Genomic DNA, 19,889 nt, shown 5'->3' with positions numbered 1-19,889 from the left:
AATATGCTGCCAGGGGTGCTGGTGGAGGCAGATACAATAGAGGCATTTAAGAGGCTCTTAGGTAGGCACTTGAATATGCAAGGAATGGAGGAATATGGACCATGTACACGCAGAAGTGATTACTGCAATTTGGCATCATTAGCTTAATTAGTTTGGCATAACATCGTGGGTTGAAGGCCCTATTACTGTGCTGTACTGTTCTATATTTTATGAAGGAGGGTATTCAGTCCATCGGATCCATGCCAACCCTGGGCACAGCAACTCCATCAATCTTATTCCCCTTGTTCTTTCCCTAGAATCTTGCAGCTATTTCTCCCTCACTTTCCCCTTTGATTATTTTGCCACATTACTAATGAGTTTTGGAATGTGGAGGAAACCCATGCTGTCACAGGGAGAGCATACAAACTTCATACAGATAGCACCAGAGATCAAGTTGAAACCCAGGTTGCTGGAGCTGTGAGGCAGCAGCACTAACTGCTGTGGCACTGGGCCACTATTGGTTGAGTGACCCCCTCATTTTTCTATTGTCTTTTTTCTTCAGTTCTCTATTTTTAACATACAACTTGTTCTAATTTTTCAATGTTGACAGTGATTTACTGCCCCACCTTTCTTACCTTCTCATGCAACATAAATTTTGAGGTGATAACCCAAAAATTTGGGTTTTGTGATGTATTCTTTTACTCAAGCCATGCAACTGTTAGTAAATGTTTAAAATTCACTTCTATCCCAGCTTTAAATTCCAAAACGATTTAAAATCAGGCAGCTCCTACACACCTCTTCTGCTGATACACTCACTACCAGTTCGCATGTTTCAAAGGAACTCGGGCAGTGCATTGCAGCCAACCTTGAGAAAATATTGTGCCGTGACTGTGTTTCATGCTGATTTTGAAATAAGGAGGAATCTTCTGCGTGGACAGTGTAATATACTTTCTGAAGTGATGTGTACTGAAGAGTTACAAAAAAAATATTCAAAGCTTGTAGACATACAATTGTATGGCTATAAATGGCTCAATAGCAATCTGAACTGTATTGCGTGTGAAGTTTCAGCATTTCATAATTCCAATTCAATGTTAGAGCAAGATTGGTCTAAAGCATAGCTCCAGTAGTAAGTGCAGGTCTTACTTAGGGTCCCAGCTGAGGGAACAATGGAATAATTGCAACTCACCATCTGTAAATGGTCAAGGTAAAACACAGAGTTTCTGTGCTTGAATGCCAAGCAATGAAACACACCTGCTGGATAAAACTGATTCTACATAATGTAATACTTTTGTTTACATGCGATTGCCCAGTGAAGTCTGTCCTTGGTTACCATCCAGAGCCGAAGAGCCTACTAATTTTCTGAGACAATCCACCACAGGCCAGGATCAATGCATCTGGAAGTCATCGATTAGGAGACCCTGCCAGTGGTACCAGGTCTTGGAAGTACACCAAACACAAAATGACACCTAAGTTTGGCCAACTCCATCCACGTAAGAACAAGGTCAGTGGTTATTTTAACCTGAGTCAGTGGTGCAAAATGGGCACAGAGAATTGACCACCTGATTTTCATTTCTATTCACATTGATGATTCCCTATCACCCGAAGCTAAAATTACCCAGTTAAAGGCAAAGCTGTCACACATATCACACTGGCATCATCAGAACAGGTGTATGCCATAAAATTCCAGAGAAGAAAATGAAGTTGTAAAGAGAAAAAAAATTAACTAAAATGAAGAAACCTGCTCTCTTGACCCAGCGAAAGTCCAGCACCTTGCTCCACCAGCCTGGTTAGGTTACTAATTTCTTGCTTCAGGGAGCGAATGGTTTCTTTTCCTTGTTTTTCCTGTTCAAGAGCTGAATCAACCATTTTCCAAGCTTTTTCAATCTCCTATTTATTTTAATAAAAAATATGTGGAATAAAATTAGTTGAACCATTCATAATTTGAAATGGGTAATTAATTTTCCATTTTTAAAAAAATGGAATGAAATGTTACTGTACAAGAATCTTGCATTGTGTTGCATATTATTAATTTTAATGGAATAAGAACTCACTTGGTTATTGCATATGGTATAAATGCTTTAGTGAAAATCATTTCCAGCTTATATTCTTGGCATAACTTTGAACACACTAATGCAGAAAATCACATACCACAGCCAAAAACAAGTGGAGGAAATGCTTTGATGAAAGTGATAAAGGAGAGTATTATTGTAAATCAAAAACTGCAGATGCTGGAAAACCTAAACAAAAACAGAAAATGCTGGAGACACCCAGCAGGTCAGAAAACATCTATGGAAAGAGAAACAGAGGTACCATTTCAGGATCTGATGAAGCGTCTTCATCCTGAAACATTATATTATTGCCCAAGGAAATAACTGATACATTGTGTCCCTCAGTTAGATCCCCATTTCCCACCACCAAAGAAATAGTAACTGTACATGTTAAGGACACCTGTGTATGTGGCTCTTTAATGGACCTGTCCAAAAATGGACACATTTAAATTTCTATGAAGATCTGGCTCTTTCCCTCATCCCAAGTGTCTCATAATATGTGGTGCCAGTTTTGTAGTGTAATGAACCTAACCTTACTAGACATGGGGGGGGGGGGGGAAGGCAGAGGTACATTGCAATTCTGTTACTATTTCAGAAATCCAGAGGTCTAATGGAGGAATGCAGAGAATGTGAATCTCACCATGGCAGCCTTATAATTTGAATTCAGTTTACCAAATAGGGAAACAGAAATCTGGTACTAATTAACTTGGTATAGAAATAATTTCTTTGAACCCCCACGGGCTAAGGAAGGAAAACTGCTGATCTTACTCCATCTGGCTTACATGTACTCAAATCCCACATCAACACAATTAATTGCCTTCTGAAATCACCTGGCAAGTCATTCTGCTATGTCCAAAGCACAAAGGGCCATAAATGTCAGCATTGTCTGCAACTTGGTGATAATTATAGAGAAAGATTTTACCACCTGACTCAACCTGGTGAAAGCGCAGATAGTTTCAATGTTGGCAGCCCGCATATTTGTGATAATAGGCTCCAACAGAAGGAGTATTTGGAACAAAAGCTACTAGATATCCGACATTGGATTGTTGAAATGACAAGAATTCATTACGGTACAGATGGTCAATATGTTTACTGACAGTATATATCTCACCAAAATGCACATTCACAGGCTGAATAAACATCATCTTTCTTTCTTTTTCAATCTTTTTATTAGTTTTCAAATTAATACAGATTGATATATAGCATCAATATTTATACATGTAATACAAAGAGATCAGGATAACAATCATAGCATAGATAATCATAAAGAACAATAAAATATAAAAACAATCTGTAGATCCAACGATCTCTTAGTAAATGAATATAATCTAAAAGAAAGGAAAGAAAAAGATTTATTATATAAATTTTAAAAAAAACCAAATCAATAAGAAAAATTGTAAACAATATAAACTAAACAAAAAAAAAGTTTTAAAACAAAACAAACAACAACAAAAAAGGAAAAAAAAAACTGGGCTAAAATTTCTCAGTAGAAGGAGAGCAATATTATGTCGTCAAGTCCATTCCACCAGGTTGGAAAGTTATTGAAAGGGGATCTACGTCATGTGAAAATATTGAATAAATGGACTCCAAGTATCTTCAAATTTAAGTGAAGGACCGACAGTATCACTCCTAATTTTTTGCAAGTTTAAACATGATATAGTTTGAGAAAACATTATCAAGGTGAACACGGTGTACATTGTCACATGATGCAAACGGAGTGAGGCATTCTGTAAATTCCAGTAGCAATGAGCACACTACATTATTAACACAGTACATTTTGAATGCACAGTGTACCTGATTATGTGGATATAGGTAACGTGTCAGTGTGGTGGACATGGGGATAATTATTGTATGGCACATCAATGAGTGCAGTTCACATGATTATACACCATTTAGCAGTATCTGGCTTTTTGTGAGAGCAATTTAGTTAGTTAGTCGCACTCCTGATGCTATCCAGTAGCCCTACAAAATTTTACATTCATGTAATTATCTAATTAATTATACAACACAAAATATAATTGCGTGCAAACTGTTGCATGGCTCTTAATTGTGTGCACGTCATTGTACATCTTATATTAGTACACACAGCACAATTATTTGCACACTGCTGTATCACTTATTATCATGTACATTTCACAAACAGGCACTCAAGTTCATTAATTCTCTGAGACATGCCTGTGGTACTAGAATTATAGAATCATACGGCATGGAAATAGGCCCTTCAGCCCACCAAGTCCACACCAAGACCATCGACCACCCTCTTACACTAATCCTGAACTAATCCGATTTTATTCTCCTCACTTTCCCCGAATTCTACCATTCATCTACCCAAGACGTGTAATTTACATTGGTCAATTAACCTACCAAAGCGGACATATGTGTGATGTGGAAGGAAATCAGAGTACCAGGAGGAAACCCAGCCAGTCACAGGAGAATGTGCAAACTCCACACAGACGGCACTGAGGTCAGGATTGAGTTGTGAGGCAGCAGCTCTACCTGTGCCATTGTGCTGCCTTGTTTCCTTGTCTATATTTATAGCTCATTATTGATTTCAAGAGGATCAAAGCTAAATAAAAAAAAAATCTGCACCATGATAAATGTCACCATAATATAAAAAAGTATAGCAAGGAGCAAATCCAGATTTCTCTGACCTTTTTTGCCTTGCCCAGGAGATTGTGTAACAGGGATGGGAGGTGTATTCATGCTTTATGTAACTCTACCACACTTGAAAAGGAAAGATTTGAGGGTATGGATGGGCATTTCAATTCCATTATCATGTGATAGCAAATGGAAATATAAAACAATACTTGCAAGTCAGGGAATGCATTTAAAGATTATTTGTATCCCTAATGTCCATCCTCTGCCCCAATGGCTGGTTTCAGGACATCTACACCCAGATAAGATTGCACTTTTGTAAACAGGTTCACATTTCTGGACATGGATGTTCCTCACATCAGAGCAATTCTGCATAGCCCAACAACATTAAAAGTTTGCAGAGCTGAAATATGTTGGGAAACTGAAGTAGAAATGATGAGATGCCAACACAATTCAGTTAACATAGCACTTCACCGGAACATCCATTGGAAAATTCCACTTCTAGTAGACCTTAGCCTCTGCAAAGAGACCTGCACTTACTCATTTCCATTAACAACCATGCCTATGAAGGGAATGCTGCAATATTCTAGGGTATTTGTCTGAGTAAATTAAAAGGTAAAACAATGCTCTTCCTCATTACTCATTTGATTCCCCCTTCAATTGAGACTGTGCAATGTCATCATTATTTATTCATGTGTAAACACTGCAATATAACTTGAACTTTCAAGACATTTCCCTCTCCACCTGCAAGGCATATTACTTTGAAACATATGCTTACTGCATAGTTGATTGGTGTACAATAAAAATCTGATAATCCAGCACGCCGGGATTTTCTTGGTGCTGGACTAACAAATATTCTGGACTATTGAATGTTACCACACAGACACACTTTTATTTCATTTTTTTTGCATATTAAAGGTAGAGTAATAAATTTCCCAGTGAACCCAGTGAGTTTGGAAGATACACAATCGCCATGGGCCCTGGCTCCAGCCACAAACTGACCAACACATCAGAAAGGAACTTGCAAAAGTTGATTAGGAGAGGCTGACTGCAGGTAAAGGGACATCTGGCAAGTGGGTGGCATTTAAAATTGAGATAGGAAGAGTTGAGGATCACTATATTCTCGTCAGAATAAAGGATAAAACTGGTAAGATTAGGGATGTTGAGGCAGATTAAGGGTGTCATCATAACAAAGGGAGATTGAGGGTATCATCATGAAGAAGAAGGAAGCATATGTCAGGTGTAGGCAGCTGGGATCAAGCGACTCCCTTGAGGAATATAAGGCACGTAAGATAAAACTTAAGATGGAATTTAGGAGGGCAAAAAGGGACCATAAGGTATCACTGGTAGGTAAGCTAAAGGAGAATCCTAAAAGATTCTATCAATATATTAAGAGCAAAAGGTTAGCTAGGGAGAGAGTAGGTCCCTTAACGAGCAGTGTGCTAATCTATGTGTGGAGCCATGGGAAATGGGTGAGGTCTTAACCGAATACTTCTTGCCTGTATTTACCATGGAGAAGGACGTGGAAGCTCGTGAGTTCACCAGCCCCATTTGCACTCTGGAACCCTGGCTCACTTTCTGAACTAGTGAATGAGCCAGATGTTGTACTATTAGGATTTCCAAACAATAGGATGCCAGATTATCAGAGTTTTACTGTACATGGTGAAGCTGGGAGGAACAATGATGATAAAATATTATTTAAAATCTAAACACTTGGAATATTAGGCTGATTTAGCAATCTTTCAAACAAAAAGTAACCATGCTGGTTATTAACTTGTGTACAAGTTGAATCTGTCAATTTTGGGGTATTTTCTAAATGCTGAAATTTTCAGATGCCTTTATTGAGAATCATTGCAGCTACCATCACTTTTCAATAGAAAGAACTGTCAAAAATCTCACCTGCTTTAAGGAATCTATAGTTGACTGGTCATCTTGTGAAAGTTTAAGTGCAGTTGTCACTTTTGTTGAATTTGCAACAATCTCAGCATTTAGTTCTTTGCATTTTGACATCAAGCGTTTCTCATTTTCATGGGATTTCTTGAGGGCCCGATGCAGCTTTTCATATTCAACACGAAATTTCTCAAGTCCCTTGTCTCCCATAAGTTCATTAAGGACTTCTTGAAAGTCTTGCTCCAGTGCCTCAAAGGCACTATCTTCCTTAGTTCCTTTCTCTGCCTTTTCCTGCAGAAGAACACCAGGGGAGTAAATCAGCATTATAGTTTATTTATAGGCACCCAGGATTTACGCAGTAACAAATATTAGTCTGTTCTCTCTTCAAAACTATGTCCAGTTGTCTCTTGAAATGCATTGGTTATATTTGCCTCAATGCCATCCTTTGGAACTTATTGCACAAACCTAACATCTATGCATGAAGAATTTTCATCAGGTATCCCTGGGAAAAGAGACAGGAAGGCTACTCAAAATTCTTGTTTAAATCCAAATGCCACAAAGAAGCCAATTTATTTGATGTGCTCAAAAGATGCGTGCTTATTGTTTTGTTTTTTATTTCAGAAACTTCTCCCTTTATATATATTTCTTAATGGTTTTCCTCATCCACTTTGCTTGACAGTTGGCTGTTTCCAGTCTGCCAGTAACAAGTACTTATTTATATAACACCTTTCATTTTCAGTGGTAAACAAGTAGCATAAGGTGGTAAGCTAGTAGTCTGCCTGCCTCCCAGGTAATTAGGTAAGCAACTGAACTGGTTAACTGACTCAGATCTCGTGGTACCTGGGAATATGTCTCTGAAGCCTGCTGAGGTCTGATAGGAGTGTGAACTTTGATGAGTCAGCGACAATGGTGAGTCAAGTGCGATAGTGTGGCTTTACATTTAAAGAATTAAATAAATTAGATTAATTCAAATAAATTAAGTCGGCAGTATGTTGCAGCTCAAATCATTGTTCTCTGTGGTGACCATACCTCCAGTAAGTGTCTGCAACTCAAGAAATGTCAGCTCAGAGTTGATGAGCTGGAGTTGAAGATTCAGACACTGCAGTGGAAGGAGGAAAGTTACCTGGACACTTTTTTTCAGAAGCAGTCATACCTCTTAGATTAAGTACTGCAGAACTGATGAGGAAGGATTGAAGAGTATTACTATGACTGAGGCACTTATGGGGATCTGAAAGGTAACACTGAAGGAAGCTCAGTCGTTGTACCTATCCAACAGGTAATAATTCTTGTAGGCCATATGGATGAGAACAGAGACTGCAGGGAGGATGAGAAAACTAACCACAATACTATGGTACAGGATGTCATTCAAGTTGGCAGAATGAAAAGAAATGTAACAGCAATAGGGTACAGAATAGTTAATGAAATATATCCTAGCTTAGATTACCATAAGCCTGAGTCTTGACTGTGCTCTAGAGTGCCGGATTGCAGGTTGATCAAAGAGTCAGTTAAAATGCAAGGATGCTAGTTTTTCAAATGACTGAGGAGCCTGATTCTGGATATTCTTCAGCTGTAGGGACATATTGTGGCTTGGGAAGAAAAATTTGCACCCCCGGTTGGTCCTCTTCACCTTCCTCCACCACTGCTATTCTGCCTCCTCATTGATTTGTGAGCCATTTGACTCCCAGAATTTAACAGAAGCATTGCTGGCAGAAGCCCTCAACGGTTTTAATGCAGTATCGGTAGACCAACATCAGCAGAGAGTAGGAAAGCCCAATAAACCCAGACCATCAGCAACATTGTCATAGCTTGAAGGAACCACTGATGCAACTGGCTCAGTGCTGGACTCCTTTATCAATGATAGCCCATTGTGAGAGGTGATTGACAATATACAGAAAGTGCTCTACCTACTGCAAAGCCATCCCTATCTATCTACAGATAGCTGAAGGGATGTCTAACTAGCTTGTGGAAGATTGGTGATGAACTTCTGTCTTGGCAATGGTCAAGGCCAATTCTTGTATAAGAAGCATTAGAGATCAACAGTTGCAGAACATGTGCAGAATTAGCCAGCACACAACAGTTATCCACAAACTGAAGTTGTGAATATCCTTGGTGATGAGCTTAGATTAAGCCTGTATGTTGACAATACTCACCTCCAACATGTATATATCAGTTATTTAATGACCAACCAGCAACTAGGCATCTGAGGTAGTTGGTGGGGTGTGGGGGAATAGGTAGAGATGATAGTATCCATTTTACTGCAGTGTCTGATTAGGGAAGGGTTGGAATCAAATGAATAATCTGTGGGGACATGGTAATCTGGTACCTCTGCTAGGTACATTCAAAAAGACTAAAATATTACTAACAGCCAGTCAGCAAGCCCTGAATCACTAGAGAGCCCTTGAGAAAGATTTCCTTCAGAGGTACAACAAATATCAGACACATGACACCTAACACCAGGTGAGACAGAGTCCTTATGGTTTATTTGGGTGTCCAGGCCAGAAGTTTGCAAGGATGTACCAGTGCTCTATGCTGATCAACTGCATTGTCGTAAACATTTGAATGGCAACAGTACTGGGGTGCAATATTGATCATCTTTGGTTCTTGTTCTCCTGAATCTGAAATCTTGTACTCAGGAAGTTGGTGTACTCTATAGCCAAATCCTTTAAATAGAAATAGTCCAGGTTACACTGGTGAAGCTTCTTGGCAACCTCAATAATAGAACCCAACTGAGGAAGAGTGAAATATTTGAATAAAAAGGGGGTGCTTTAAAGAAAGAAAGAAAGAAATATATATACTGGCATATCAGGATGAACCAATGAGACAATGAAATATTTTGAAGTGCAGCCACCATTTGAAGTCTAGGAATTGTGATAGCTGATTTGTGCATAGCACCTTCCCTCAAACATTAATGTGATGCCTATAAGTGATTGCAGCATCATAATAGACACTGGATAACAACTACTGGATTACAACAACAAATTCAACCAATATCCCAACTTTAATATAAGGAAAAAACCTCAAAAGTTCTTTGGGAGCATAGTCAAAATAATTTGAAGACGTCTGTTAAAAGCTTTATCAAAGAAGTATATTTTAGGGAGCATCTTAAAAGGAGAGAGTAGAGAAGCAGTGAAGTTCAGAAGGAATTACAGAGATCAGACTTTTGACAGCTGAAAGCACATGCAAATCAGGTACAGTGCAGTGATTATATTCAGGGATGGGCATAAAACCAGAATTAGAGGACTGAAGATATTTTAGGAAATTACAGTGCCAGATTGAAACAAGGAAGGTATTTGAACATAAGGACGATAACTTTGAAATGAAAGCATTGTTAAACTGGAGGCAGGTGTTGCTCAGTTAACACAAGAGTGATGGACGACAGGACTTGATGCAAGTTGTGACAAGTACTGCAGATTTGGGATGGGCTCAAGAGTTGAAGGGATAAAATGAAAATTAGCCAGGAGAGCATTAGAAGATATAAGAGACTACAGATGCAGCAACAAACAAGAAGGTGGAGGAACTCAGCAGGTCAGGCAGCATCTCTGGAGGGAAATGGACAGTCGATGTTTCGGGTCAAGACCCTTCATCTGAACTAAAAGATAGACAGGAGATAGATAGTAGAAAAAGGTGAAGGGAAGGGGAATAGCAAGAACTGGCAAGGAAAGGGTGGATTGACATGAGGAGGGTGACAGGCAGGTGGAGGAGGGAAGAATCAAAATAGGAAGAGTCAAGTTCAGAGTGACAGTGGCATGAATAGAGAATTAATTTCTCCAACTTCTTGTATGTTGGGAACATAGGTCTTCGCCTCTGTGGGCAGAACAAACCACCAGCTACCATCCATCTGAGAGAGGGGTGGGGCAGGTGGGAGGTTAGCCTCAGTAATCCAGTTTCATGCCCACTAATGGGAGATTGGGAACTTGGTGACCCCACAACCATGTCAGGAAAAGGGATTTGACTATAAAGAGGTTGCATTCGCTTACCGCCATGGTGCTTGCTGAGTCTCAGACACAGGGTGAGCTTGGGCAGGGAGGGCAAGGAGAGGCTGGGGGGGGGGGGGGGTGGGGTGGGGAAGAGAGGAGAGCCGGGGGTCGGGATGAAAGGTTACAGGTTGGAGCCACCGCCGCCTATCTGGTTGCTGGTTGTCCTGACCCCGCCACCTGTCTGGCTGCCAGCGGCAGTGGTCCCGCCTCCTGCCTGGCTGCCAGTGCCAGTGGTCCCGCCTCCTGCCTGGCTGCCAGTGCCAGTGGCCCCGCCTCCTGTCTGGCTGCCAGTGCCGGTGGCCCCGCCTCCTGCCTGGCTGCCAGTGCCAGTGGCCCCGCCTCCTGCCTGGCTGCCAGTGCCAGTGGCCCCGCCTCCTGCCTGGCTGCCAGTGACAGTGCCGCTGATTCTGCCCGGCCGGCCGCCTGTAGCCGCCCCGCCGCTCTCCTCTGTCTGGCTTCCCACCGACTTGCCGCCGACACGGTCTGTCTGGACGCCCGCGGCACTGCCGCCGACGCCGACCGTCTGGCTGCCGGTGGTCCTGCCGCCGTCTGTCTGGCTGCCGACCGCCCTCACGCCGCCGGCCGCCGGCTCCGTGTCGCCGCCGCTCTGCCGCGGACGTGCGGCTGGCCCCGAGCTCTCCGCGTCCTCTCCTGCATCCTAGCAACGACGCAAGCCGTGCGTCCGCACGTCGCTACGTCCATGCGTCATGGCCCCGCCTCCGAGAGCGAAAAAAACCCTTGGACAAACGGTCAAAGTGAGGAATAATTTTTGGAAATGTAAATACATTAATTATAAACCTACATGAATGGGAATATCGGGCAAGTTATTTTAATCAAAAGTCTTGCACTTCAAACCAATTCAAAGTGATTAAAGGGGCAGTTGCCGTTTAAAAAGTGGGCGGGGCCAGATGTTGTGGGCGGGGCCCCGTTTTGTGGGCGGGGTCAGGGGCAATGGGCGGAGTCAGGTGTTTTGGGCGGTTGGGCGGAGTCAGATATTGTGGGGCGGGGGTTAGGTGTTGTGGGCGGGGTCAGATAGTGCGGGCTGGATCACATGTTGTGGGCGGGGCCGTGTGTTGTGGGCGGGGCTTTCTCTGGCCCCACCCCATGTCACTGGGAGATGACCCATTTCAATTCCATATCCCACTCCCACACTGACATGTCTATCCATGGCCTCCTCTACTGGCACGTTGAGGCCAGGTGCAGGCTGGAGAAGCAACACATATTCTGCCCTGGGAGTCTCCAACCTGATAGCCTCAACATCGATTTCTCTAACTTCTGGTAACCCCCATCCCTTCTTTTTCTCCCCCCCCCCAACTCATTTGCCTTCCCTTATTCCTGTGGCTCCCTTCCCCTGCCTTGATGACCTGCCCATCTCCTCTCCTCCCCTCCTCAATCCTTTATTCCATGGTCCACTGCCCTCTCCTACCGGATTCCTTCTTCAGCCCGTTGCCTCTTCTACCTGTCACCTCTCAGCTTATTACATCTTCCCCCTCACCCACCTACCTTCCCCCTCTCACCTATCACCTGAACTCACCCATCCCCTGCCTGCGTGTGCTCCTCCCCCCACCTTCCTATTCTGGCTTCTGCCCTCTTCCTTTCTAGCCCTGATGAAGGGTCTCAGCCTGAAACATCAACTGTTTATTTCCCTCCATGGATGCTGCCTGACCTGCTGAGTTCCTCCAACACTTCTTGTGTATTGCTCCAGATTCCAGCATCTGCAGAATTTCTTGTGTCTCGGAGATGATCGTTAAATGCCATTGTCTCTGACCTCCTCAGATGATTTGCTTTCATTCTAATTCTATGGGTTCCCAGATGGGCCGAGATGCAACCTTGGGCACAGATAGGGCTGGGGGTGGCTAATTGGGGTGGGTAGATAGTCTTGGAGGAGGTGCACTGCATCCATCATTTACACTAGGTTTCCATGTACTCACAACCAAAAGCTCAAGGTTCCTTTCCATCTCACATGCTCCTTCTCCACATGCCAAGGATTCCTACAAGTTAGTGAGGATATTATACTTTCTTCAAGGAGGATTTGAGGGCATATTGACTTGTTGTTTTGGGATGGTTGCCAACAGACAGGTTGAGCTCAGGGCTTGTTCTGCCTCACCTGAAAGGATTTGAGTGGTTCCTGAAGTTACCTGCTGGTAAATTTCATTTGGAGATCATCAGCACATTGACTGGGGATCAGAGATGCAATTGGCTGCATTAGAGCTTCAGGGGCACAATTGGGCTGGACCCTGTGATGATAGGCCTGAAGGACATCTGCAGTGAGTGGACGAGTGGTGGAAAAACCAAGGGGTAAATACAAATCTTAAAGGTGTGTAGCTGCAGGACTCCATAGTCACAGACACAAATTGCCAGTCAGAATGCTGAACTAATTCAACAATATCAAAAGAAAGATACAGAAAGAAAAAAGGAACATAGAATTAAAAAAGACAGGAGACGACTGTTTTTAATTATTTCTATTTTTTAATTGCCTATAATTAAAGTGAGACGAAATGGGCCTCCATGAATTAATTTTCAGTGCGGAGGAGGTTGTTTGGTAGGTATTCAGATTTATCGTACCATTAAATATGTATTACATTGTTATAAATGCTAACATTTTCTGACAAGCTTTAAACATTTATCATGTAGGTATATCATCATACTGCAGCTTGGCATTAACAGACCTCTTGGCAAGTTACCATTCACAAACAACTTCTGGGGGAACAGGTAAACTCAGAGGACATGTTCTGAGGAAGCAAAAGGCATAAATTTTAACCACAAATTTTAATACTGTATTGAATGCACAGCTTATCACCTTGTTTCAAGTTATCTTAATTGGTCTCTCTTTTCAACTCATTCCAGCCTTGTTTCCCATATGATGATCGCTAACCAAATCTGGATGAAAAAACACTTTGATGCTTGGGGAACTCAGCAGGCCAGGCAGCATCCATGGAGAAAAGCAGGCAGTCAACGTTTCGGGTCAGGACCCTTCTTCAGGACTGAAGATAGGAAAGGGGGAAGTCCTAGCCTATCTCTCTCTTTTCTATCCTTTTTTCCTCCTTACCTTTGACCCATCCCCCAGTGGATCTGCTCTCCCCTCCTCCCCCACACCTGCCTATCACTACCTTGTGCCCACCCCGCCTCCCCTCTTTTGTCCACCTATCACTGCTCTGCTTTTCCCTCCTATATAATGGGCTTCCCCTTTTCATATCTTCAGTCCTGAAGAAGGGTCCTGACCTGAAACGTTGACCGCTTGCTTTTCTCCACAGATGCTGCCTGGCCTGCTGAGCTCCTCCAGCATCATTGTGTTTTTCATCTAGATATTCCAGCATCCGCAGTCCTTTGTTTCACTAACCAAATCTGATGTGACTTGTAGTCAGCCTGTATGCAGTGCCTTGTTCCACCGTGCACACCAAAAATAACCACAAATGTTCTCCATGGGAAATAGAAAGTCTTCTTCTTAGAAGCAAATCTCAAAAAAAGTGCTTGCTTCCTTTTTGTGTTGTCATAGGAAACATGTGTTTTTCCACATCACTGAGGAATGTTAACAGATACAATGAATCTATATAATGACCAGAGACAACACTTAATTAAACATAAAGAGATCTGGGGTGGGGAAGGAGCAATATAATTGGCAGTCTTTCTTTTTATATCATAGTGAACCACAGTAGCTCACACTGTTTGGAAATTTTGCCAAATGCCAGAAAATGGCAAGTGTTTAAATAGCTATTTATCCCCAGAATAATCCCACTGGTGCACTGCCTCATAAGGTAGATATTGTTTAAAAGTATGCTGCCATTTTAAATCACATTCATAGCCAATGCGGACAAGAAAGCCATTTTGTGTGTGTGTGTGTGTGTGTGTGTGTGTGTGTGTGTGTGTGTGTGTGTGTGTGTGTGTGTGTGTGTGTGTGTGTGTGTGTGTGTGTGTGTAAAAAGTATAGCTTACTACGTGTTCTTTCGTATCAAGCTATAAAACCTCTGACTTACCTCAGTCTACTTGCCTTATTTACCTTCCCCACTCCTTTTCCAGGTGAATTGATATTGATGCAATTTGTCTGCAACAAGAAAAGGGATAAGAAAATTAAGATGTTTTCAAAATGCCTATTGGTGGATTTCCACTGAGTCTTATCTCTAAATTTCTGTGATTGCTCCCAAATTTTTGCAAACTCCATTTTCTGCACATTAGATTACTCATCTAATCAGCTGGACTCAAAGCCAGTCTTTGATGTAGCTGTAAAGCTGACTTTCAAATAAAAAATACTTTAAAAATGCGCACCACATATCAGCAAGATCAGTGTACTTTACAATTCAATGTGTTCTTGGACATAAAGGCTGAAATACTTGCCAGTAGTTGCTGGTGATCTTAACAATTTATCTAATGGGCAAAAAAATAAGAACCAAAATTCAGCAGTTTTACCCATTGAAGAAAGACTAAACAAGCTAAGCTCTCTTCCTCAGAAAAGAGAAGGCCAAGGGGCAATCCAAAGAAGATTTTAAAATTATAGAGAAGATATTTTGATTGCTGTATGCTCACCCTTGTGTCTCTACAAGCCTTCAGGATACCTGTGCTCTCCCAATTCTGACTTTATAAATCCCCAAATTGAACTGCTGCACCACAAATGGATTGTGCCTTCCCCTATCTAGGCTTTAAGCTTTGGAATTCCCTTCCAACACCTCTCCATTCTGGCTCCTTTATGTCATTCCTCAAAACCTAGCACAAACTAGTGGTATCAAACCATCAACAGTGGTTCAAAATACAATATTATTTGATTATGCTTCTATTAAATAACAGGAAACATCTCATTACATTACTATTTTTTAATAGAAATAAAAATGGGGGGGGGGGGGGGAATATACAAGGAAGGAGCTGTAGACCAGTTAACACCACTGTGAAAAGTCAAGTTCCTGCAACATTCAATGAAATCATGGTTGATCTATAACTTAACTCTGTTTTCCTAACTTGGCACCAAATTTTTGGCTAATTGAATCTGTCAGTCTCAGATTTTACATTATTAACTGAAGTAGCAAAAGATCAACAGTTCTGTAATCCTCCGAAAATTCTTCTAAATTCTGTCCTGAATGACATGGTTTGGATTTTCACTTTATTTCCATAGATCCCATTACTAGTGGGGAAAAAAAACACATTATTTATCCTTAAAATTTATTACAAAATCTTAAAAACTCATCCAGGTCATTCCTTAATCTTTTCTAAGGAGTAGGAGGCCCATTTAAATAATAAAATTAGAAAATGCTGGAAATGCTTATCAAGTAAGGCAGAAGCTGCGGAGGGAGAAATTCAGATAATGTTTTTGATCTGTGAACTTCCACTAAAACCAACTTAATCTATATGCTTTGCCTAACAGATGGCAACAAATACATTAAGATTAAGTTTATTTTTGTCAAAGGTACACATAGACAGGGTATAAATGCCATGAAAATTAACTATTTGCAGCAGCAGCACAGTACATTGCAAACATGACAAACTTAAGATAAACTTAAATTAACATAAATTATACATAGCTTGCACATGTGCAGAAAATAAACAACAAAATAAGCATAATGACACTAGTGCAAGATTGAGGGAATGAAAAGAAATATAGTCTGAGGTAGTGTTAGGATTTTTCAGGTCAGTTCAAGAATCTGATAGCAGTGGGGAAGAAGCTGTTGCTTGGAGATGGGATTTGGACATAGTTTTATTTGTACATGGATATGTTGTGTTCATGGACTAAGGGAGAAGGTCAACAGTTCCAGCAAGGAACTATCTTTCTGCCTGGCTCATTCTGGTGTTAGGGTTAAGATGGTATTATCTCTGCTGCATTTTTTTTATCGTACTTGAATGGGAAAGGAAAGGCAAATATTGTTACTATGGGCTGTGCTCTGTCACCATAGATGAGAATATTATTATTCACTTGCATGGAGCAGGAGAATAAGGAAAAAATATTATGTTTTACTTTGAATAATTAACAAATATTTATCCCACTTGAAGGCTTTGGACATCCGGGTATAATGCAGTAAAGTGTTGCAGACCACAAAGTTCTACAGATGAAGCAACTCAGCTGATGTGTAGAGTCCATCAAAACTGCATCTGTTTCCTGTACTAGCAGAATTCTCCCTGCACCCCACTCACCAACAAACGCCAGCCCTCACCCCACAGAGAGCAATTCTTATCGAATTAATCAAAGTGCTTTACCAGAGAGTTGCCTTCACTGGATTTAGACAGAAGCACAAAGTTAGTGACTACCAATACAAACTAGACGACAGTAGCAGAACAAATGGATGGCACAATGAAAGAAACCGGCCTTTTGATGTCCTTCTCTCTTTTGGTTCTTGTTGGACATGGTGAGTAGATCTTGTGACTCTCCACGAAACTCTTCCATTATCTAACTCCCTCTTGTCACTAAAAAGCCTGATGTGATAAAAGACATCTGTGCTGAGGTTTGGAATATTGTTTATGCCTTAAATATCAAGAAGTGAGGCAGTGAAATTAATTTTGGATTGCTTTTGCCAGTGGTATAATAGTTTTAGTTTAGGAAGGTTTATGGAATGTAATCAAAGGGTAGCAACTGAAAAATTAGGTATTTTACATTTTTGTTATAACTCCAGTGTAAAATGTATTGTAAATTAATTTGACTGCAATCGTCATTCATCTTAGCAATGCAAGCCTTGGTGGTAATACACTGTAATGGTTATGTTTTTGGTGTGGTAATTAATTCGCAGTTCAAACTATCATTGTGGGTGACTGATAATTTGATTTCAGTTTTTTAAAAATGTATTATTTGGAAATAAAATTAGACATGTGAAAACAAGGCTGAATTATTTTAAAATCCCAATAAAAGATATACTCTGATGGATTAATTTTGGCCTTGCTTCAAAGGTAAATGACACACACTCCTATAAACAAGAAGGAAGGCAGGAATATGGTTATAATTAATCTGGTTTGGTATTTCATTTGGTAGACCTGGTGCCTGCAACATTTCAAACCAGGCACTTTCAACAAGTAGCGGGTCCATAACACCTGGACGGCAAATTGAACATCTTTCCTAAATCATTGACTGTTATACAGAGGAATTGCAAGGACAACTCAGAAACCTCCCCATTTTCAATTCCTATTTGAGAGATTTGAGCATAAAAATTTAAGCTGATACTTCTGTTTAATACTGATGGAGTATCCACTGACAGTTTTGCATAAGAAGTTGAAATCAGATCCCTTTTGCCCTTTCAGGAGGAGGTATCAGATTCAGTGGCATTATCCAAAGACAAACAAGGAAATTATTCCTAGTGTCCAAACCAATTTCTATCCCCCATATATATCATGGAGAAGAGATTATTTGTTTGTTAACATTGGTGTTTATAGGAGCTTGTGATGCACACATTGGCTGTTGTACTTATATTACAACAATAACTACACTTCAAAAACAGTTCATTGGCAGAAAAAGAGATTGAGATGATTTAGGATTGTGAAAGGTGCTATATAAATGAAAGTCTTTCTTCTTTTCTCACTCTACAGTTGAAATCTAACTTGCTGAGTATTTCCAGTATATTCTGTTTTATCACTTTAAAGTCAGACATGGTGCCCTTATACAAGATATTTTGTATTACTTATGGTCACTTTTAATGTGTGCAAGGCATCAAGTCTACCAAATGAAACACCAAACTAGTTTAGTTTTAACCACATTCCTGCCTTCCTTCTTGTTTATAGGTGTGTGTATCATTTACCTTTGCTAATTATTCTGCAGTTTGAGACACTGAGGCAGAATTATTTGCAAAGAAAGAACTTTTCTGCAGAACAGGCTACCTATATAGAGTTGAGTCAAAACTGAGGTACTACAGCACTATCACCAACAGGAACATGTAACTATAATGCAACTAGTTATAAATATAGGAATTTATTAAATATAAAATTGGGGAAAATGTTTGAAATCAACAAGATAGGTTTTACAGACCTACCAGGGGTAGATCATGCTCGCCATAATTTTCAAATGGAAATGTACCCATCGGGAAATTATTCCAGCTATTTCCATGCACAATTCATATTAGCTGTGTTTCTTGGCATCAGTTATGTATCAAGTAAAGATACAAGTTTTGCATTGCATGTTTCCTCCATTGCCAGCGTGAAATGGAGCTTTTAGGTGTAACCTACGACCTTCTTTGAACACTCATTAAAAGAAACTAGGAGTCAGTTGTTCTGCAATTAGCAATGAGGATATCTGCACTGTGACACTGATGTCTTGAACACAGTATCTGCCAGCCACAGTGTTCAGTGCTCAGGATAATGAAAACCCCACTGGTTACTCCCCTGCTGATTGATGTCTTTTTATCAGAACTGTGTGCTATGATCTCTACCACTGGATCACTCAACACCTCACAGTGACAGGGGGTCATTTCCAGCATGGGATTCAATCAGGACAGACTATCACATGGAAGGGGTGCCCCCACACACAGGAAGTCAACTTGTCTCCTCACCCCATGGCTACCTTTTATGTAGATGTTCCGTGACTACCCTGGGGGCAGTTCTGACGTCCTTCCGCAAGATCAGCTTGGTCATTTTGTGGCAGTTGTAGGTTTTTAGTGCAGCTCCCTTAGGCACAAGATGTAATGTATTTTTGTATTTAATGTATTTTTGGTTAATTTCATACATGTTTGCAGAGGATTCAGTTGGACATTAATGCTATATGCAGCATATGTTTTGTGCCCCAAAACAGACTGAAAACAAATTTTTAGACAATTGAGTGCCTAACACATCAGAAATTCACTTCAGTTACTTTAAACCTGTTGTTTTTCAGTCTTTTCCCCAGGGTAGGGGTGTCCAAACCTAGGGGGCATAGGTTTTGGGTGAAAAGGGAGAGATTTAAAAGGGACCTGAGGGGCAGCTTTTTTTATATAGAGGGTGGTGAGCTGCCAGAGGAAGTGGTTGAGGCAGGGACAATAGTATCATTCAAGAAGCACTAGGATAGGTACATGGAGGGGCGGTGCTTGGAGGGATATGGGCCAAACGCAGGAAATTGGGACTAGCTGGGTGGACACCTTGGTCGGCATGGACTTTTTGGGCCAAAGGTCCTGTATCTGTGCTGTATTGCTCTATGACTGTATGAACAATCTGTAATCTCTACAGCAATAAAAACAAGACCACTTCCCTAGCCAATACAGGTCCTCCTTGACCCCTTTCTCTGTACAACACTGCTTTCAAATCAGTAGATCAGGAATGTTAATATAGATTCTGACAGTGATGATTTACAGTCAGCTGCAAGGATTTATGCAAGAGTGGCTGAAGATATTTTGTCCTTTAAATGTTCCTTCCTTTTGTAATGATGCATTCATTGGCCCATTATCCAGATGTCCATGATGATAGTGCAGACTCATCTTGCGTGAAGTGATGGTGGAACATATCAATTTTTATCCTAAAATGATTCGGA

At 40.9% G+C, this 19,889-nt stretch overlaps 1 protein-coding gene across 1 annotated transcript in view; it reads right to left on the bottom strand.

Moving 5' to 3' along the window:
- The window catches only part of LOC127576745 (cilia- and flagella-associated protein 58-like), a 151,370-nt gene extending 140,821 nt beyond the window's left edge, over nucleotides 1-10,549 (bottom strand). The window contains 3 exon segments of the mRNA XM_052027456.1: nucleotides 1,718-1,866; nucleotides 6,522-6,803; nucleotides 10,490-10,549. Of these exon segments, the coding sequence (XP_051883416.1) occupies nucleotides 1,718-1,866; nucleotides 6,522-6,803; nucleotides 10,490-10,495 (437 nt within the window). The 5' untranslated portion in view covers nucleotides 10,496-10,549.
- Nucleotides 10,550-19,889: the final 9,340 nt, after the last annotated feature.

Source organism: Pristis pectinata, chromosome 12 (assembly GCF_009764475.1).
Source record: "Pristis pectinata isolate sPriPec2 chromosome 12, sPriPec2.1.pri, whole genome shotgun sequence".
Lineage (NCBI taxonomy): Eukaryota > Metazoa > Chordata > Chondrichthyes > Rhinopristiformes > Pristidae > Pristis > Pristis pectinata.
The sequence above is the reverse complement of the archived record's forward strand: the minus strand, read 5'-3'. Positions and strand labels throughout refer to the sequence as shown.